The sequence below is a fragment of the Callospermophilus lateralis genome, chromosome 9 (assembly GCF_048772815.1).
Source record: "Callospermophilus lateralis isolate mCalLat2 chromosome 9, mCalLat2.hap1, whole genome shotgun sequence".
NCBI classification, from domain to species: domain Eukaryota; kingdom Metazoa; phylum Chordata; class Mammalia; order Rodentia; family Sciuridae; genus Callospermophilus; species Callospermophilus lateralis.
The window spans coordinates 24007871-24028536 of NC_135313.1; the positions used below are offsets into that span (position 1 = coordinate 24007871).

General features: G+C 32.7%; 1 protein-coding gene across 1 annotated transcript in view; it reads left to right on the forward strand.

The window, feature by feature from the left end:
* Erbb4 (erb-b2 receptor tyrosine kinase 4) overlaps positions 1–20666 on the forward strand; it is a 681070-nt gene that overhangs the window by 19678 nt on the left and 640726 nt on the right. Inside the window, exon 2 of the mRNA XM_076866449.2 lies at positions 5279–5430. Within this exon, the coding sequence (XP_076722564.1) occupies positions 5279–5430 (152 nt within the window). The remainder of the gene's footprint in view (positions 1–5278; positions 5431–20666) is intronic.

The window sequence follows — 20666 nt, forward strand, 5'->3', positions numbered from 1 at the left end:
TTTAATAAGATGGTTGAAGAAAGCTTTTCTGAAAGGGTTACAATTTTGCAAAGATAAACACAGATTTTTTTAAAGGTATTAGAAATCAAGAAGTGTTTGTATTGGAGAAGTGATAGGAACAATTTATGTTTTTATAAAGATCATCCTCAAGCAGGTAGAGTGGTGCATGTCTATAATCCCAGTGACTTGGGAAGCTGAGGCAGAAGGATCCCAAGTTCAAGGCCAACTTCAGCAACTCAGTGAAGTCTTAAGCAACTTAGCAAGACCCTGTCTAAAATTCAAAAATAAAAAGGCCTGGGGATGTTGCTCCCAGGTTAAGTGCAGCTGGGTTCAACACCTGCTACCACCCCTTGCTCCCTCTCCAAAAAAGAAAATCATCCTCTGAATTGGGGAAAACAGAAATCCCTGGAAATCATTAGGATGCTACTCCCTAATTATAGGGGAGAACAAAGAATGGATTGAATTAATTTTGAAGTGGACAACACAAATTTCACCTCATTTGGGTTTACATTTTGAATATGTTGCCTGGCAAAACTTTCAGTCTCCATGTAATTGTAATAGGATTCAGAAATGAGTGTTGAAATTGTTTGCTGCTTCTTACATGTTCTTTAAATATTTTATATTTTAAGGGTTTACCACATTGATTTTTAAATGCTTGACCATTTCCATCAATATGAAGTATTTTTAATATGTTAATGTTTCTAAAAGAAAAAGTACTTATTTATGTTGAAGAGAAAAAAAAATTAAAGAGGTTTTATTCATCAGGTTTTCATTTTTTTTTTTTCCACCATTGCTGGGGATCAAACCTAGGACCTTGCACTCAAATATTTTCTATGCGATAGCTTCTGAGTTACATACAAACAATGTATGCATGGCTTGTATACACTAATCACTGTTTTCTTTGTATGTGACTTGTACAACTGCATGAGTCCTTTACAAAAGACCTTGGAAATTTTTACAAACAAATATTTTTCTATGATTCTAGTTTAATACCGGGTATTAAAAAATTATTCAATTCTTAATTGCTATCACATTATGGGCATTTTAATTTGAGAATTAGGCAAAACATTGGTTTAAATTATTTTTTCCCCTGTTATTGTTTCTCTTTTGTCAGTAAATGGAATTCTGGTTTCATAGCCATAACAGGCCTGGAGGCAAAAATTGATTTTGGGTATTAATATGGAGATTGTTAACATTTCTTCATTTTGCTTTATTTTCCCTATGAATCAAATGAATAATTTTGTTAACCAAGTTCTTATATTGCTACAAATTCCTAGTTCTTGAGATATATATATATATATATATATATATATATATATATATATATATTTTTTTTTTTTTTTTTTTTTTTTTTTTTTTTTACTAAGGATTAAGTCATTTACTCACTGTTGGATGTAAAGCTGAAGTGCAGAAAAATAAAAGCCCAGCATTTACAAGTATAGCTACATTTGTAACTGAATCGATACTAAAGAGAATAATTGGTGATTTTATCACATATAGCTTTACTCCTGGAGTTACATTTGGGATGAAAACTCTAGGGAGCACAAGTAAATTCAGGATTTTTGAAGCTTGAACTATTGTAAGCTTATGGTTTAAGGACTTTATAATAGTGGTTGGCAAAGGGGACTGAATTTTGTTAAGCTTGTTTTGGCTGGTGAAGAAGATTTTTCAATTCTGTTTTGATAAACAGCTTTGTGAAATCAATGAAACTTGATGGCTTAAGTATTGTCTTGTATACATTGCCTGATTGTAAAATCGATTGACAAATGGAAGTTGTGAGGCATTCAGGGGAGACCTCATGAAGAGAACTATGAATGATTTGTATGCGTCTATCCAAACTAATTCTTTAACAATCAGGCCTGTCTTCCAAGATAAAAGTTCTGATGAATATACTATCGATTCTACATAGTTTGAATCAAGCATAAATATAAATGAAAGGCTTACAGAGAAAAAAATTACCTAAATTCAAAAGCATATATTAAAAACTCAAAGATTAGAATGTTTAGTGAAAAAAAAAGTTCTGATGTATCAAATTTTCTGTTTATTGGAAGATCTTAATTTTGCTGAAATATATTTCAAAACATACTTATTCTGATTTTGCATTTTAATAAGGTATATACAAAACACAGCTGGTCATTTGTTGAACAGTGGGAATTCTTTTTGAATTAAAGGTCATTTTATGAATACCAGTTTTAATTATTTTAATATCAATTAAACTAACATTGTTTAATTATAATTTCTTGCAAAGCATTGTGTTTTCTAGCTCAGCAGATACAAAATAGTTATAAATGCATTGAATCTGTCTTCAAAGAGTTTATAGCATTTTGTGGGTATCATGATTATGAGTAGATTATTACAACACAGAGTAGGGTATGTCCATTATGAGAAATTTAAATACAGTTCTAAATATTTAAATCATACAGATATTTGGATTAATTGAACAGTGAGTATTTACCAAGAACTTAAGGTCAAGAGGATATAACTTATTTAGAATTTAATCCTTCCTAAGTGTAGTGTTTTATTGATTAGGACCAATATCACCATTATCTTAATGGTAATGATAAAGTGACAATTTACAACATTAATTAGTTGAAAATCCTGCAGAATGCAGCAGTTTATTTCTCAGCTCTCTTTAGGATGTGTCCCTTTAATGACGATCCAAGATGATAGTCAACTTCTAGCTATCACATCTGCATTCTTGGCAGAAGGCTAGAGGAGAACATGAAGAAGTAAGGTCACAAAGTCAGACTCCAACCCTGTTTTAAATAAAGTTCCAAGAAGGTGTCAGACAATATATACAACTTAGTCTCTTGGTCAAACTTACCTCCAAGCAAGTAGAGAAATAAAATCTTTATTTTTAGTGGCTACATGCCAGCTGAAAATTGTACAGTCGATTACTATCAAGGAATAGGAAAGTGATATTAAGATTCTAGAAGTCTTTGCTATATCATCTATCATCATAACTCTACAAAAAATTGCTTTCTCAAAGGCAGCGAATAATTTCCAATATGGTGTTTGAGGGGCTTGAAACTCAGGAGGGAGAAAGAGAACAGATTGGAGGTGACAAGAAGATAGGACTATAGAAAGAAAGGAAGTGATTTTTAGCACTTACTTATATGTGGGATTTCAGAGAGAAAAAAAAGTCTGAAGACTATGTATTGTTTTCCTAGAGCTGCCATAACAATGTGCTACACCCTAGGTGACTTAAAACAGCACTATTTCCCCACTATTCTGGATATTGGAAATCTGAAAGCAAGGTTTCAACAAGAATATATTCTCTGAGACTGTAGGTTGGGTTCTTTCCTTTTTTTCTTTAAATCTGGTGGTAGTTTGGAATCTTGGCATTCCATCACTTTTTGCTATTATCACTCCACTCTGTCTCTGTGGTGACAGGGCTTTCTCTCTGGGTGTCTTTGCATTCATATAGTATTTTCCTCTTTTGAAAAGGACATCAATCTTATTGAATTTAAAGCTCACTCTAATGCCCTCAACCTGAGTATATGTATAAAGACCTTATTTCAAAATATACTTAATGTATTGGTCAGCTTTCCATTACTATAACAAATGTCTGGAATAGCTTATAAAGAGAAGAATGTTACTTTGGTTCATGGTTCCAGAAGTTCTAGTCCATACTTTTTTGTCCCTGTTTCTTTTAGGCCTATAATGAGACAATACATCACAGCAATAGTGCATTGCCTGATAAAACCATTCATCCTGTGGCCAGAGAGCAAAAACCAAAGAGAGAGAACTAGGCTGGCCTGTCACAATATTCTCTTTGGACATGTTCTAAGTAACCTAAAGACTTCCAACTAGGCCTTACCTCTCTTCAAGTTTACACTCTCGATTGCACTATGGACTGGAGAATAAGCTATTAACACATAGATTTGTGGGGGGACATTTATCCAAATCATATTAGTCACATTTATAGGTACTAGGGTTAGATATCAACTTATATTTCACGGGACATAATTCAACTTTAAACAGAGCATATCTATAAATTTTAAAAATCTAGACTAGAAAATGTGTGTTTTGTTTTTGTCTTTATAATGAACTTCCATTATGGTTAAAAATCTGCACTATCCTTAAAGACTTTTGGATTAAGGTCTTTATTATTTTTGATGTGTTTGTTGGAAAATGAATTTTAAGATAGTCCTAACGATTAGGAAACACCCATCTAGATTTGTTTTCCTCCTTTACTGAAGCTAATCCCCTTGAACACAATAAGCATCAAGACTTCTCTGTCATTTCTGTGTGTATAACACACAGATTACACATGAGTTCATTCCTCATCTCTGTTTTCAGTGCTTTGAAAATTTACTTGTACTTTTTAATTTTGCCTTGAAGTCAGTACAATATAATTATGTAACTCACTTAAAAAGCTTAATTTACAATTTAACTTCTCAAGCTACTATTAAAAAATCTATATTATAACTTTTTTAGTCTGTTGAAGATTAGGGTCAGTACATTAAAGGGCAAAAAGTGTGTACAGGTAAGAATAGGGACCCATGAGATGTAACAACTAAAAATCTGTCTCTGGAGACAAAAAGATATCACACACACACATATAAACCCCAAACCACACATATGTGTATATATATGTGCTCTTGAACAGACTCAAGACTCCCTCCATGAAAAATGGAAAACAGAGGTAATTGATTATCTATTTATTATACTTCAGAACATTCATGAATATACAGTGATGATCCAGTTATAACAATAAAAGTTATATCTTGTTTTTAGTACATACTTAATCAATCTAAATTGCTTAACGTGTTTTTTAAAAGAGCATTTTGAGATCTTCCAAAAGCATATCTTAATAATCTAAAAAAATTGCTCAGCAGCTTATTTTACAAAGACAATAAATACTATTTTTAAAATATTACTTTTATCTTTTCTTTATTTTGATTTATTTACATATGTCCAATTACTCTATTAGAAAATAGAGTAAATTACAAATCCTAAAGTAAACCATGTTTAAATGAAATTAAATATATTTACTTGCTTGATATAGTCACCGCAAGTGAGATTATTCTATCTCCTTGCTCTGTGTTCCTGGGGAACCTGCTCCTTCTCACTGTCTTGGTTAGCATATGTAATTTAGGAATATAAATGTGAAGCTATTTATTCATGTGTGAGTTTTTGCCTTTTAATGACATTCAGAATACTTTCATTTGGGGAGTTGGAATTGGCTGTTGTGAAATGATTTGGAGGAAGACATCATCATTGTGGGTGTAATGTAAAGGTTATGTAACTTTACGTGTATCTTTTGTCTTTGCAGTGTGTGCAGGAACAGAGAATAAACTGAGTTCCCTCTCTGACCTGGAACAGCAGTACCGGGCCTTGCGCAAATACTATGAGAACTGTGAGGTAGTCATGGGCAACCTGGAGATAACCAGCATCGAGCACAACCGGGACCTCTCCTTCCTGCGGGTAAAGCTGTCTCTTTCTTTCTCTTCTTTATGAGATGACAGTGGTGTCATGATGTGTAAAGGGAGACCTGCTGGCTTGGACCTGAGAGCGATGCTTTCCTGCCCGGCAGGGTTTGTGACTAGGGGAAGAAGATAAGATACAGAAGCACACTCAGGAAAAGAACAAGAGTAACAATGACATGATGACTGACACCTTGAGTTACAGCAGTTACTGCTGCCATGAGATGGATAAAAGATTCTGTCAGGGTGTAGTACATGACATCTTGCAAGTCTGTCTTTTTCTGACAGGCTGAGGACTAGGAGAGTCAGAGGACCAATCAGATAAGAATTGGTGACTTTAGCCAATCACTTCCTTTTCTGTTCCATTCCTGTCACTTTGGACATTTTTAGACTCTTTTGTATTACCATAAGAAGACTCAGACTGTTACCAAAAGTGGGGAGGGTGCTTGGTTTTGAGACCCAATAAATTATTTAAAGTAATCTCATGGGACATTGAAAATACTTATATAGGTCATGTATGCATGCATATAATGTGTAAAGATGAAGTTATCCAGAGACAATCTATCCTTTTGGAAATTTCTTTTGGCCTTTTTTAATGTTACTCTGTTAAACAAGCTATTAAATGCTAATACCTACAGTTTTTCTGTAACTGGAATAGTTGCAGGAAAATCTAAAATTAAAATGGACTGTACAAGGTGATCTGGGAATGTGGTTTTTGCACAATGAAGAATTTATTATTAGAGAAGAATTATTAAGATACATTTTAGATAACATTACCACTACATATTTGGTATTATTTTCAACAATATTCAATATATCTTAGAAGTATTGTCTAGCATAAATCAAGCTGATAATATTCCCAGTACTGATATGGTAAATTATTTAGTGGATATTATATTATTTAGAGAACTATGATAATTTTAATAGTTTTTTAAACAAGAAATAAAAATAATATTTAAACATTGTATATTTGATATATATGTATATATGGGGGCAGGCTCTTGTTCAGAAAGGGAATATACACAAGCTGTTCTAGCTAATATAAAAGAAACTTAATGGCATTCTGGAAGAAGGGAAACTAATGGAGAAAACTGAATTGTGAAGCAGGCCAAAAAAGTAGTCTATATAGTTTGTTAGATTGGAGCAATATGAGAAAATTCAAAAATGCAATTTAGAGACTTTTGCTTTTCTTCAGGTGTGTGTTTGCTTTGTCTTCTGCATGTGTACCTAGATTTCTTGGACAACTAAAATAATTATTAATATTGTAAATGACAATCTTTAAATTGAGTCACATTAAAATCTTATACTTTTTCTATAATTTTAGTATTCCCATTTTTGTAATAGATTAAAAAGGCTAAAGATAGCCTTTAGTCAATTTTTAAACTTTATGAAAGTAGCATATAGATGTTGATGTTGGATATCTTTGAGTGGCCATTCTGATCCAAAAAAAAAAAAAAAAGAAAAAAGAAAGAAAGAAAGCATTAAAATAAACAGATTTGGTGGTGAATAAGATAAGGAAGGCCACGGTTTCTACCTGAAACAAAAACTAAGTTGTTTCTTCAAATAAGTAATGGCTAGTTCCTAAGTAGCATCTTTAAAACTTTATATAAACTTTGTATTCTAGCTGGTCACAGTGGTTTACTCTTGTAATCCCTGCTACTTGGAAGCTGGAGGCAGAGACAGGAGAATGACAAATTTGAAGCAGGCCTGAGCACATAGACCTTGTATTAAAAAAATAATAAAAAAGAAAGAAAAAGAAAAAAGACTAACTTTAATAGTTTAATAGTATTATTTTGTCTTTTTCCTTGTTGATGACATACTTTTTTCTTTATAAAAATATTTTCTACTCATGACATATTTCTACTTCTTAATCCAAGCATACGATAGCAAGTAATCTATTGTCTGTGACTTCTGTGATCTTGAAGTCTGTAGAGGATTACAGATGTGCAATACATAACTACTGTGTGTGTTTCTCTGTGTGTGCATTTATGTATTATATAAGTATGAATAAGCATAAGACAAAAAAGTTTTATAGTTATATAACTATGTAGTTGCTAATACAAAAAAAAAGTACCCAGAATCATAAAATATTGTCTTGAGTTAATAATAGGCATGCATGTTGAGCAAAGAAAAGAAAGGCTAATTCCTAAGGATTCTGGAAAGTTTTCATCAAAGAGGTGCTTGAATTGAATCACAAGAAAATGAATAAGAGCTCATGAGGTGGGTGGGGTGGAAGACTAGCACATTCCAATGGGAGTAACTAGGTTAAGACTTAGATTGAAGGACTAAATCAGAGTTAATAAATGGGTTCTTTGTGTGCATTGTTCCAAACACTAGGCATTTACATGCAAATAAATCACATGTGGTTTCTGCCCTACAATGCAGTGGGAATAAAGAGAATGTTTGAAGGTAGACTAAAATATTGCATTGGGAAGGTGGTGAGTCTTATATTACAGATACTTAGGAAATAATAGCATCGACAGAACAATTTAACATTTTGGGATTAGATGAAATAGTCAAGGGAGTTTGAAAGGAATAAGATAAAGAAGTGGACAAAGGACAGAACACCCTGGATTCCTCACTGTTTGATACTTGATGAGTTTAGTGTTGCAATAACTCTTCTACTGAGTCCTGAGAACAGAGACTGTTTGCCAAAATCCTCATAATAGTATATTATTGAAATCCATTATTCCAAATTATACCTTAGAATATACTAAAAGCTCTCCATTTAATATAAAATTATATTCTTTCTGCAAACCACATTATGGCCTATTTGGGCTCTTAGTATCTTTCCTCCAAAACACATAATCTGTCTATATTATAATGTAAAGAAGGTGTATTTTCCAATATACCATTATTTCCTTCATGTTTTGAATTATATCAATGAGTAAGAAACTTTCATTAATCTAGTATATGGATCACATATCCCTCAGGTTTATTTATACAACTCTAATTTACTGAACAACTTTCCATAGAAGTTTCACAATTTCCCTTTCTCCAAGAACGACCTAAAGCTGTCATGTGTTTGCGAAGGCATCATGGGTAGTGATCTTCGAATGATTCTGGATTTATTTATTTACTTACTTCTGGAAGTCAAGTAAATCACTTTTGTTTTAAAAGGAATTCCCATTCTTATTTTCATCTCTAACCAGCAAGGTAGTAGTGTTTTGTCATTTGTTTTGTTTTGTATGAAGACACCCTAAGTTGTATAGATTCATGAAAGCAGGTTACCCTGTTTAACTTACATATACAATCAGCATTGTCCATGTTTAGAGCAGCACCTAAAATAGAGTAAGTTAAATATTTGTTGAATGAACACATGAGTATTTTTCTTCAATTATGGATCCTGGCTTTCTATGTGTTATATTCTCTAAATGAACATGTGAATCTCTCTTCATAGTCATGTTATTTCGTTGTGTCTCCACCAACAGGCCAGGTGTTTGGGAATAAGACAGGCTGGATCAGTCAGAACCCCTTTACATGAGTGGATTGTATCCAAGAGTGTTCAGTTTCTGTAGGAGTTAGTTTCTTATTCACTTGGGTACCAGAACACAGCCTTCTTTTGTCTTGTGGTTTGAATGTCAGAGAGGATGTGCAAACAAGAGAATGAAGCCAGAACTCTGAAACAGACACAAAGAGCTGAAAAAGAGAGCTATTTACCCAAATACTGATGTGGGAGCCATTCATTTCCAGGGTCTAGTGTGCTTCTGAAGACTGGTTAGGTCCAGTCATTCCAGCCATAAAATGCTCCTGCAACTTCATGGTAATTTTATAATCTCCCCCTTTCCCCATTAAGCTGGACAAGATTGTTTCCTCTACTATAACTAAAATGTCCCATCTAGTACACCTCCCAAGATCTCAAGAAAGCAGCAAAAGTAGGCCTTTGAAATTGGACTGAAGATATATTCATAAATAAGCCTTAAAAAATCCCTCTAATGATTTGTTAGATACTTTGTTACAATGATTTTTTAGATACTCTTAATCTTTGTTAGATACTCTGTTTTGTTGAAATAAGTTTAAAGGCATTATTTTCAAGATGCTTTTATTGTAACAATCTTGATGCTCTTTTAACCAGTTTTGTTTTTTCAGTGTTCAGTTTTTACATTTCCTTTTGGAAAAGATTGACTATGTTAACATTCAACCCCCCAAGATACCACATAGTTAGCTAGAAAAAGGGCCTAAAACTTATTTACTGTGTGCTTTATCATGATCACAAGGTTAAGACATATAATAGAAAGCAGCAAGGCTTAAAAATCACAGACTTTGTGCTATTGTCTTACACTAGTGAACTCTCTAAAGCAAGGCAAAATGTAGCACGTAATGGGAGTGAATTATTAGACCTTTTACCCTCATTAAAATTCTTGGAGTCTTTTATTCTTTGACACCACATGGGTCTTCTGTGCTACTGCTGGCATTCAATAACTCAGTGCTTCTAGAAAGGTGACAGAGCCACCAGCTTTTGTACCTTAAATTCATTTTCTCTATTTATCTACCTTAAGCAAATAACTATCAATTTCCAACTATATATAACACAGTGTGGTATGTATGTAGGGTATATATAAGTACTATTAATACCTTTCCTTACTCATGGCTATCATAGGTAGTAATTTTTAATCTATGACTTGATTTTAATTTTACATAGATTATTTTGGAAACTGTATATGTTAGGATTATGAAATGATAAGTTTAGAAATTGGTATATGTATGTGGAATAGTGACATCATAAATTTATTGGATCTCAGTATGCTATAGTTCAAAAGCCTTAAAGTTTACTAGTTATACATGTCTTTTATAAATAAAGAAAAGAATATTTTAAGATATATATTTTAAAATAGCACCACTATATTCTATTATTGATAGAGAAAGAAAATATAGTTTTTAAGGGAAAATGATAAATATGATATCTTCTCTCAGATAATTAATAACAAGCACAGGTGTTATGAGTATGTAACAAACTTTTAAAAGCATAATCTGTTTTTATTGCATAATTTGACAGAACTAGGTGTTTTGTGATATCATCTAAAAATTTCTTTTTTTAAATAAAAATCATGTAAATATGTAATTCATTTGTCTCAAAAAGAAAATTTCCTATTCTTAAATTAATATATAGTCTTTGTTTTTATTTAATAATGAACATTTTATAATGTGATCCACATCCTCTATTATTAGGATATGTATGGCATTTTTCAGACTTGAGGATGTTGCTTTTCTCCCACTCCATAGGACATGAAATTTGTACCTCTTTTCCATTGATGGTAAAGAACTTATTCTTTTCCACTCTCTTTCTCATACCTCCTCCACTTCTGGCTAATGACACACTTTTGCAGGAAGGCAGAGAAAGATGTAACTCAGACTAAAAAAATGCTGACTGGCTTCCTGGAGTCTAAGACCTTGAATTCATTAGCATGGTTTTGTTACAATAAAGTCACAAATGATGCTTGGCAATAATGCGTTTTGAGTTGCAGCAAGTAACTGTGCTTTGACCTGTTCCTTAGCTGTTTTCAGTAAGGGTGGACTACCAGTGGGACTCAATAAAAAGTTCTGAATTATTCACATTTCATCTCTACCTTTAGTGCCAACTTTTCATTGTCTTTTGGCAGTTTACAGTGGATGACTAGAATTCATACTTAAACATAAATAGATAATTTATAAAACACTTATTTCTTTGGGTGATAAAATGATTTATTGAATAGTTTGTTTTAATACAAGCTACCATTGCCTGCTTGTTTTTAGTTCATTAAATACCAGGTAGAATGAATTGTGTGGGAGAGATTACATCAGAGAGATTGATTAGAATCAGGATGATAAAAGTAGACTTTAGAATCATTAAAAATTGGAGAGAAAAACACCATTTCAGTGAACCATCTATGGCATCATAAAGCAGGCCCACATGTATTATCTTCTCATAATTAGCAAAAAAATGAGTATGACATTTTCTTATATAGCACATATAAATAATCAGTGATAGATTCTAACTGGATTTTGTTAGAGTCTGTAAACAAGTCAAGATAGTGCCTGGCATTTTGCAGAGGGAGTGGTTTGTGAAGTAATGCCAGCAAGCCATTAAGTGTGGAGATTCCTTATTGGTTGACTGCTGTATCTAGTTTATGTTAATTAAGATAAGCTGTGTGTAATGTGTAAATACCCCTCCGGTCCTACAATAAATGGCTCCTACTCCTGCTGTATCAAACTACACCAGTTGCTCCTCACCCCCCCCCCCCGTTATTTTGCTGCAGCCGGACTGAGGCAGGACTTAAAAACGAGAGTACAGTTACGAATTTGTTTTCCTGAAAATATAATATAGAAAAGTAGTATATTTGTAATTCTGTTAAATGACGGACAAGTAAATAAAATTCCCTTGTCACATATTTATATCTTTAGCTATTTATTCATTGAGCATAGTAGTGTAAATTTTTCTTCCATGTCATTAATTGGGACAGATTATAAGAGAGGGGTGCAAAGATCAATGTCCACATGTTTAGAACTCACTATCATTAGGTTCAAAGAAGCTCTGACTTTAAGAAATATCTTGGTCAGGTAAACAAATATTAGAATAATGTGGAGTATGCCAACTTCTTTAAGTTTTTTGTTGGTTTGAATTACATGCAAAATTGCCTTTGTGGTAAATGGAAATATTTGTTGCATTTGCTGTATTTGAACATATTTGGTGGTCTCCTAGCTGGACGAGATGGAGAATACTGAAAAGGAAGTAGAGAGAATAATAATATATGACATGTCAGTTGGGTCAAAGCAGACATTCTGGGTTAAATGGAATTTTCAAAGCTTTGATAGTTTCTGCAAGCTGTTCCTAAGATCGTTAAACATAATACATATGCAATTTTGTATGTATGTATTTACAGCTGGCTTTTTAAATTGAAACTTGATTTTGTACTAAATTTAATCATAGAACTTGTATTGCATTTGAAATATGCAATTTACACTTCATATATATATATATATATATATATATATATATATATATATATATTTTTTTTTTTTTTTACTCAGGGTTTAAGTACTATTTAATCTGAAAGTATACATTGAATCAAAATACTGATCCTCTTCAGAAATCTTACAAGATAAATCAAAAATTAAAAATGTACATATTCCTAATTTGGCACTTATTTAAGCATATTTTTGAAATTTTCTTCTTAACCATTTAAATAAAATATTAAATAAAAATATATTCAAGAGTTTTCTCTATATTTTTAAATATTAAAACTAAATAAAACATAACCTTTAATAAAGATACATATTCAACAGAAAACAAGTATTTTAGGGAGTATTAGAAGAAATGATAGAAAAAAGAAACAGATTGCTATTTAGAACTCTAATATTTACAAATGCATCTGTAAATAAATACAAATTCATGACCATTTATATTGAGGTATATATAAATGCAAATTACCATTTTCTAGGCTCAAGAATTAGATTACTATAAAACATTAACTATATACCATGTTCTGAGGGAATATTATTAAAAATAAAACAACTAAAAATGAGAAATAACTAATTTATTTCTAATAAAAATAATTAATAATAAAGCTGCTCTTAACAAGTTTTGATTCCCCAAATTTCAATGTATTCTACAGATAAAAAATGATATTATTGCAAATGTACTTAAATTTAAGTGAGTTTATTAGGAAAAATGTTCCTTTATACATAATTCTGAGACCTGTCATATTTAAATTCAACTTTAATATAAGTATAATGAATTTATAGGCTGATCTCAACCTTAAGTATAGAAGAATCCAAGTAACAAACACATTTTACTCTATAATTCTTTAGTGCTTTTTGCACTCATGGAAATGGAGTGTATAAAGGTTATTTCTTCACCTCTCTTATTTGTAAGCAGCAAGGTCCTTGGTTCAAAGTGAGAACAAATGACATTTAACTGAGTTTGTAAGATTAACAAAAGCATTTCTCCAGTGAGCTTTTAGTTCTAAAATCAAACATTGGAATTTAACCAAATAAAACCTTTCTCAAAATTTACAACTAAGTACATTTTTATTGGCTTTATTTTTCTCTGACTCTTAAAATGAAACACTTTGTTTTTGTTTTTGTTTTTTTGAAAGAAAGAGCAGATTTAAACTTGAATAATTTTGTATGAGACCAAATCAATTTTAAAGGTCTCTCTTTGGTCACCTAGAGTATAATTTAAAGATCAAAAGTGTAAAAATAAAATGTAAAAAACCATTGCATTTAGAAACACTGTAATTATTTCTCCCGATCCCTAATTTGAACCCATTTTCTATAAAATATCACATTTAAATATATTATAACAGTGGTAAAAATTAAGGTAATTGTTTTAGTACATATAAGCCTCTTCAAAATCACTTCTGTTAAATTTCTTCCTAAAAATCAGAATATGTAATTGAGTGTTGAAGTAAATCCTCTTTAACAATTTGATGCCCCATTTGTTTCCAGAAATAAATGTGCCTTTCCTGGTGCCTGGTACCTTATAGCTCTTCAGCAATAGGTGGTTCTGTCTAAACCTCCTGGGCTACTTTCTTACTTAATTCTCCAAGTCAACAACTATAGTGGCATGCCCAGAAGATTTGACAATGCAGTTTTACAAAGATTTTTCAGAATCTCAGCCTTTGGTTGAGCATGATTTCATATTTTCAGAAACTTGAAATTATAAGTCAAATGCTTGGTTGTCTTAAAGAGGCAGTCAGTTGCTAAAAATGTGCAAAGGCTCTACAAAGTTAGTAAGGGCTGTTTTGACAATCTAACAGACATCATTTCATGTAAGCACTGGGAAATCTTCATAAAAGAAATCAATGAGGCATCAATAAAGCCTTAACAAGAGTTCATGAAAGAACAGTGGAAAATCCAAGCAACTAGGGGTTACATACCTGAATTGTATTGTGTTCCCTCTTAACCTTTTTCATCCTCTGAAGGCCAAAACTCTTAGGATAAAATCCAAAATTGTTTTATTATTTGGCCCCTGCCCAAAGCCTTATCTTCTTGCTGCCATTTGTGACATTAAATTTACTGGCCATCTTTCAATTGTAGCCACCTACCTTTCTGAATTCAGCTCTACTTCTACTACTTTTTTTTTTTTTTTTAATTCTTAGGCCTTTCCCCTCACAAACACAAGCATGTGCACACTTACTTCTATCTTGGATAGGTTCTGTTCAATTTTTTGGTCTTCTTTATCAATCATTTCTTTATAAGCACTCATATGTCTTAGTGAATTCCTTTCTATTACATACATTCATAGTTCCTCATGCTTTTTGGTAACACTTCTACTATAGCAATTCTTTAAGTATCTGTTTAATATCTATTTATAATAATAATAAGTAGTAGGAAAAGTCATATCTAGTTCACTACAGAATTTGCATAAAACCCAGAGTCTATTGTGTAGTGACTACTCTGCAAATGAATGAAATGAATGAATAGGTAAATTTTATAACAATAAGAATGGATTATTTTATCCTTTAGAACTTTGTCCATCAGAATTAAATACAAAGGAATTATTTTACATTATTTACTTTTCTAATTGGAGTTTCTCTTCACAGTGTCTTTTTGAGCCTGTAATACCTTTTATCTTATGTTCTATGAAATGATTTGGTTAGTAATAAATGTTATGCTACCTATAGTGGAAAAATTGGAAATTGAATTTATGTACTTACACACATACATAAAAGCCTAATGCACATGTAGGTAGCTTAGTTTGCTGCCAAACTGTGTTGCTTAAACAAAACCAAATAACTATCACAGCCTTATGCATCTCCTCTGGCCTGCCTTCAATACCCGAAAATTCCCACCCATTAACATGTTCTCCTCTACTAGTTCATTTTTTAAAATAAATAAAGTCTCTATGATTTTGCATTCAGTTTTTTCCATTTATGGAATGTCTTTTCACACTTCTCTTTTGGAAAATCATACATTCTTTAATAACTTATTCTAAATATAAGTTATTTATTCCCCAACATTAATATGTTCTCCATATTTGGTCTGTTTCCTCACGCTTACCATGAAGACAAGCAGAACTGATGTCTTTCATTGTTTGCCTATAGTACTAAGTACACATCTGCATTATTACATTTGTCACATTGTGTGGGAATGTACTGAATTATAAGATGCACTTTCACTTTTGTCAATTTATATATATCAGACAGAGTATATGTTCAATAAAGTCTTATTCGTTGAATAGGAAAAAGTAAGCTTGGTTAAGTTGTTTTCTTAAGCGAATCTTATTATACTGGACCTATATCTTTTCTAATAAGAAACAGTACAAGTAAGCATCTTTAGACTCACTTCCCAAATACCACTTGTTGAGGTGGGTGCAAGGCAATGTGCTGGTTTTGTGGCTAACCATCTCCCACTCCTTACTATAACTTTGCTACAAAGTGTTATGATTCCCATTTTAGAAATGATGAAATTTAGGCTCAGAGAAATTAAATGACTTTCTTGGACCATAGAGCTAACAGGCAAAGTGAGAATTTTTACTCATTCTTTTGCTTCAAGATTTATACATTTGCATTTTGCCTTATTCTTGATTACTATGTACCAGTGATGCATCTATTATTCAGAATAGATTTCAGAAGAAATAACTAACCTATTAATTAACTAACTGAGTTTGAAACAAAGCATGGAAATTTTTATAGCCAAATCATAAAACTTCAGAACTATATTAATTATAGTAGGAGATAGGCTTTGGGAGAGCCATAGCCATTGGTAGACCCAGGATTAATCAATATTGAAGACAGTGGGTATGAGAAAGACATGATGGAGAACACTGGGGGTATGTACACTTTAATGTTTAGATTTTCCATCATCAGAATTAAACATTCACTTATTCATCAGCAGATGTCTCTTGACTGGCAATTCTTTGTAATTTATTGTGCTGTTTTATAAAGAGTACAGACTAAGTTAATTAACAATATTGAGCCCAAACATTGTAAATATGTTAGAATGGTATAATCAATGCTACAGACATTTCCAGAATGGACTCAAATCTCTTTGAGAACAATGTGTCATTTTCATTGTGTTTATATCCCCAGTACTTAGCACTCTATTTGGAACCCAAAGAAGGTCTGAGATAAATAATGAATGATTGAATAGTATGCAAGGGGAGGGTAAAAAAGATTTATATGGAAATAAAGCTTGAGTTAGTTGAAAAAAAGAATGGGGATTATAAAAGATAGAGATTAGAAGTTTCTCTAAGTGAACATCCAGAAGATCTTCTCCATTTTTAATTCAATTCACAGATGTGGAGACAAGAAAGGGAAATAAGTCACTAATTACTATATGAATATGGAGGTGATAGGTGAGGAAGTAAACAAACAAAAAAATGTTTTAGCCTCCTATAACAAAATACCCCAAATAATCAGTTTATACAGAAGAAAGATTTAATTTTGGTTCACAGTTTATAGTCCATGATCAGTGGGCCTATGGCAAGGCAACTTAACCTGTGGAACCTGTGATGGAGCAAAGCTACTCACTTTGTCATGAACTAGCAAACAAAATAGGACCAGAGTCTCATAGTTCCCTTTGGTGATATGTTCTTAGAGACTTAGGGACCTCCTACAACCTCTTAAAGGTTCCATACCCTCACAATAGGTCAATCATAGAGATCAAGTTTTAATACATGGCTCTTTGTGGGACTTCCAACATTGGAACTATAACAGATTCTGAGGTCTCAAATCTGGGCAATAGGGCAGATGTTGTCCTGGTAGTTAACAGGAGAGAGGCAGGAAAACAAGTTCTTGCTAAAGGTATCTGGTGAGAGTCTTCTTGAGTTCCTATCAATTTTTTAGGAAATCTTCCTTATTGGAATTGTACTCTGCATCCCAAGTAAGGTACATTGCCAGGGCTCTATCAATTATCAGGTAGGAAGGTAGCCAGGGAATGTAATTGTAATTAAAGCATTTATCAGTATACATTCTATTTGCAAAAACTAGATGACTATTGCATGTTTATTCTCCTTAATTAAATTCAGCAAACAAGAAGTTAAGCTTTGCAAATGATAACTTGCTTGTTCTTTAGCCTTTTGGGGGCAATAACCTAGTTGTCTTTCCAACAAATATAGTTTCCTGGAGAGCTTGGATTAACCTTTTATTTGCTGAATATAATTTAAACACATTTAAGAATCAAGATAAGTAGCTTCATTTTTATAGTAGGAACATATTTGGGAGCAGTCTAGGTGATAAAATTCACAGCAAACTCTTCTGGGAAACCCCTTTTGAATTTCCCTCTTGTCAGTTAAAGGACCTAACTGATGTCAGTGGGTGGTGTCTTTGTGGACTGTTTGGCCTCAGTTTCATTCTATTTCAGGAGGCAGTAGCACAGTAGCAAATGCTTTATTATTCCCCATGAAGTCAAGCTGTTGGAAAAGTGTCAACACTTACTATTCTCCCCAAAGAAGCAGAAAGCACAAGTTAACTAGCATGTGGTAAAAATAAAGAGGACTATGGTAATAGGTAAGAGGTTCAATCCTTTAGAAAGGAATGAGCTTGGAAGGCAAGAAGAAAAAGCATTAAGAATAATGGGATAGGTTGGATTGGGGTGAGCAGAGAAGAAGCTGCAAATACAGGAATATGCTAATAACTAAAGCATGTGTGAAGTGTGTTTCAAGGTGTTTTCCAAATAGCTTAGATTTTTTATCTTTTGAATGGTAGAGTTTCACCTTATAGACCTTAAACTACTCTGCTCAAGATTAATAAGGCACCTTTTGCCTTAGTATCTTAGTATTTAGGTATAATCTGTCTTTTTAATGGAGAGATTCTCCCCACCCAGGTGAAGTAGTGGGCCAATAACATTTTGCTGATGAGGACACTGAGATACAGAAAGGTTAACAAACTTGCCCAAGGGTCATGTATCCATAGCTGTTAGAACTTAAACTCAGGACATTCTAAAGAGTTTTACTCAAGAACTTAACTAAGTTTAACTTTGCAGATAATTAAGCTCAATTCTTGTGCCATATATCTTTATTAAACAATTCACACTACCTTTGTCACTTTATAGAAAGGCAAATATTAAATTATTACCTGTTTTCAAACAGAAATGTGTCTTATTCTTTACTACTGTTTAATTGTTTGTTCATGTCTTCTTTAAGAGTCTCCTACATATGAAAAAAATCACATATCCTGCTAGCACAAATGTTGCTAAAAGAATAGTCAAATCCGTTGCTCAATAAACTGCTTAGCACAGATTCAACAGTTCTTCTCAGACTGCATTTGAACTCTTATGTTCAGAAAAACACCCTATGTTTAAGAGTAGAATTGACTGACTAGAGTGTGGTTATAATAGGCAATTGGGATAATATGTTCCAGAAAGCCATGTCTCCAAAGTAACAGTTGAAAGAAGTGGGTGTGTTGACCCTGGTGAGGAAAGTAGGAAAGGGAAGTGTAGTAATTGTTTTGAGATTATTTGGAGGACTCTCATTGAAAAGGGAGTGGTTCAGTTTAGAGTTGTTCCAGAAGAGGGAATTAGGCAGAAGTTTAAAAGGAGGCAGATTTTGGCTTAAAAGAAAGAATTTGCAAACAATTAGAACATTCTAACAATATAATGGGGTGCCTTGTAAGTTAGAGAAAATGGACAACAACTTAATTGAACACCTTGTATTTTCCAGGCACTGGGCCATTTACACTGTAGAACAGCAAAAAGAAAAGATGAAATTCAAGAGTCTAGCATATTTTAGGCACCCAGTTAATATTAATTAGTTATCCTCCCTTCCCTGTGTGTTTCTTATATAGATTCATAGTAATCCAATAACATCATTTATCTCCGTATTTTTCAGTAAAAGAGAGTCTGCCCAAAGTCAAACAGTAAGAAAGGGGGCATAGCTAGACAAGAATCTACATCTCTCTTTCCTCTAATATCAAGTCCATTCTACCATGCACTCTCCTCTTTCTCACTTAAAAAAAAATCTGTTCTCATAACACTGTGGAAACAACCAAGTAAGATCAAGAGAGGAGGAACAGGATTTCGTGGGTTTCATAGAAAGTTGTTTAGAAAATTCTAAAGTCCTTTAGTCTTTTTAACTTTTCCATTTTCTTGGAGAATGATGCACTGCCTCAGCAAGTGTGGCATGTGACTTCTGAAAAGATAGTAACATTTCTAACCTTCCAAAGATAGGTTTAGTGAGGTGATTGGGGTAGCTGAATACACTCTGGAATTGCTGTTTTACCCAAATGCTCCCTCCAGGTTTTCCTCTTTAACTTTCTGCATTTATGGGATTTGTGTCCAAGAGGAATTTTGAGGGTTTTAATAAAGTGTGATATAGAAAATCCTGGCATTGCTCATGAATACCATGCTTATCTTTCTTTAAATTTAATTTCTTTAGTCTAGAAGGCTTGTTGATTATTGGAGTATTGTTAAAATGTTATGCTGCTTGGCTGCTTTCTCTAACATCTCAGCTTTAGATTTTATCTTGACCAAAGTTTGTTGAACATATTTCACTGATCTCTCTTCACCAATAGTTTTACCTGTTAGACGATGTAAGGGGAAACATCTAGGTCTCTCTGAATTGCTTTTGGGAAATCCTACAAGTAGGTTTCATAGCATTCTTGCCTGCACTGTTTCTTATTCTTTCTGATCTAAAAGGTACCTATTTATGACTCATTTCTGCCACACTGCTTCTTTCAAGTAGTTAATGGAAAACAAAATCCCAAGGTTCTGTTCTCTCCAACTAAATGCTGTGATCTGGGACAAATTTATTTAATTCTCTGAGTGTTCTGTTTTCTTTCCGAAAATGAAAATATTACCATTAAGGCAATATTATATAGCTTTCGTTGGTATTAAACTGTGTTCATAATTGTCAAATCCATATGCAACTACATTCTTATTTTAATATTTTTATGGAAACATTTTCTACATAAAAACATATTTTAAAGTTAAATTTAATTTTACTACCACAAATGAAAACAAATGAAACTTCAGTATTGCCAACATAAGTATAAAGTAATAAAACATCAATGCAGAACCTAAGTGCCTGACTGCTAAAGACTCCAGGCCTGAGGCTTTCTTTGTTTCTTTATTAGAAGAAAGAATAGCTAGAGTTAGAGATAGAGACACACCACTGAGGCTTTCTCTTTGATGTAATCAGAAAGAAGAACTTCCACACAATGTGATTCAGGGCTACTTAATGTACTCCCTGTGTGTCTGAAATCACTTTTTATACCACCCTTTGGGAAGTGTAGGACTCAGTTTTCTTCAATAACCCACATGTGGTCTTCACTTTTAGAGACCATGATCTGAAAAACTAATGTAATGAGGTTCTAACAG